This window comes from Mus pahari, unplaced genomic scaffold (genome assembly GCF_900095145.1).
Source record: "Mus pahari unplaced genomic scaffold, PAHARI_EIJ_v1.1 scaffold_13636_1, whole genome shotgun sequence".
Lineage (NCBI taxonomy): Eukaryota > Metazoa > Chordata > Mammalia > Rodentia > Muridae > Mus > Mus pahari.
Genome location: NW_018392583.1, coordinates 8,373 through 10,680, shown reverse-complemented (window position 1 = coordinate 10,680; position 2,308 = coordinate 8,373). Strand labels below are relative to the sequence as shown.

The window sequence follows — 2,308 nt, the reverse complement described above, 5'->3', positions numbered from 1 at the left end:
CCAAGGTAAACCAGGACTGTTCAAAAGGAACCTGAGCCTCTGGTCTAGAAAGGCTCTGGTGCTCTTGTTTCTGCTGTCACAGGCCAGTCACTATTGGATTGGAGCAGATGTTGTGTTCTACTCACCAGGGATCCTAAGATCATGTGGGCAGTCCTCTAGGGAGTGTGGAGGTGTCTGCTGACACCATGCCCTAGGTTACCCAGAGCTGGTGCAGACAGGAATGGAGTTGTGCTCCTTCTCAGGCCAGTTCTTTGCTTCCCTAGTGTTGTCTCAGGTCTTGTGCATGATTGGATTGGGGCAGAAGTTGTGTTCCACTCACCAGAGATCGCTTTGGCAGTCTGATAGGGACAGTGGGTGTGTCAATTTAGATCGGATATTTTGAAGGTGGATTGAAGGTTGGGTACAACCTTCTGTGAACCAGAGCTCTGTGTGCTCTCCACGCCCCCTGCTGGCCCTGAGTGCCCTGGAGGAGGTTTGTGTTTGAGCTCACAGTAACATTTGCTCACTGTGTCTCTTGCACAGTAACACATGGCCGTGTCCTCAGACTTCAGACTGCTCATTTGTAAGAACAGTGTGTTCTTGGCATTGTCTCTGGAGATGGTGAATCGGCCCTTCACTGAGTCTGCATATTGCATATTACTACTGCCACTATTAATGTATGCAATCCACTCCAGCCTCTTCTCCGGAGTCTGGCGAAACCAATCCATGGAATAGCTACTGAAAGTGAATCCAGAGGCTTCACAGGAGAGTTTCAGGGACCCTCCAGGCTTCACCAAGCCTCCCCCAGACTCCACCAGCTTCACTTCACACTGAGCACCTGCAAACAGAGAATACTGGTTGGAAAACGGTCACTAACAAATCGAACAACAATTTTTCTGTTTCTCATGTGCATAGGACAGATGTCATCTCTTCGCAGTAAATTACCTTTTAAAATAAGGACAAAGAAAATCAATCTGAGCCCAAAGTTCATGGTGAGGGGTCTGTGTTCAGTGCAGATCAATGAATGTGAGGAACTGGGAATCGAATCCAGGGCTGGCCTCCTCTGTCAGAGCTGCAGGGTCAGGGGCCAGGTGTTTTTCATGGGCAGAGAAATGACTTATTTGCATGTCTTCCTGCTATACCATGCTCTGGAGATGGACCTAGGCTGATGCCTCTGATTATACCAGATATAAGGCATCACAAAACTAGATTTCAGTTACAGCATTTGGAAAATATTGGAGTTAAATTTTTTCCTCTGGTTAAAGATTCACCATACTTTGTTTAGTTTCCCTGTGTGCCTGTGCACAGAACATGCTGTTTCCATACTGTCATGTTTCCTTAGTGTAAATGTGTAGCTAAATTAAACCACACATAACTGTATTTCTAGATATCAGCTCAGTCTTTCCAAAGTCGCTCACTCACATGGTCTTCATTTGAAATTCCCTGGGATTCTACATGCTATTTGCCAGTGTCATATACTAACATGTTCATGTTGAAAGGGAACCGGGTTCTCTTTCTCCCCAACTACACAACATTTCTTTTCATTCTTTTTTCATCAATTGCTCTCACTTTTTTTTAAATTATGAGTTAATCTATCATGTAGAATTCAATTTCTATTCTCTGCTTACTCAAGATATTGGCTTTATGCAACATCTTCTGTCCATACGCACTGACCTAAAGAAGGACACAGTCAGAGGATGGAGGCCAGAAAGATGTCTGCCTAAGAGAACATTATATCTCTGTTCCCTTTTGCCTAATCTCTATGTTATTCTGCAGAATCACATCTCAGACAAATGGTCAAAATGAGTGGTTCTTTAGAAGAAAAATGTGTCTGCTGTGTTGGAGCATTTTAGTTTTTCATATGGAAGATAAACACAGGATATGTGTAAGAGGAGAGAATTTCAATGGCATTTCAATACAATGTGTTCTTCTGTTCTACTTCAGAGGAACACCCTCATATGCACTATTTTTTTTTTGCTTTAAGTTTTCTTCATTAATCTTTTCCACTTTACATCCTGGTCATAGCCCAGACTTCAAAGTCCCCGTCTTACAAATCCTCCCCCCCCCCGTTGCCCCTTCTCTTCCACTTAGAGAAGGGGAGTCCCCTCGGGTATGACCACACCTGGGGACATATAGTGTCAGCAAGACTGGGCACACTCTCTCTGACTGTGGCTCAACAAGTCAGGACAGCTAGGGGGAAAGGGATCCAATGTCGTGGAGCAGAGATTATGATGGGCCTCACTCCACTTGTTATGGGACCCACCAGAGGACAAGATACATATTTGCTACCAATATGTAGGGGGTCTTTTGTCTGGCTCCTGCGTGTTCC

General features: G+C 44.7%; 1 gene segment (V, D, J or C); it reads right to left on the bottom strand.

The window, feature by feature from the left end:
• Positions 1–359: 359 nt before the first annotated feature.
• LOC110315102 lies at positions 360–1,044 on the bottom strand. The segment is given in 2 exon segments: positions 360–817; positions 925–1,044. Coding segments are annotated over 2 exon segments (504 nt in total).
• Between the last annotated feature and the right edge of the window lie 1,264 nt (positions 1,045–2,308).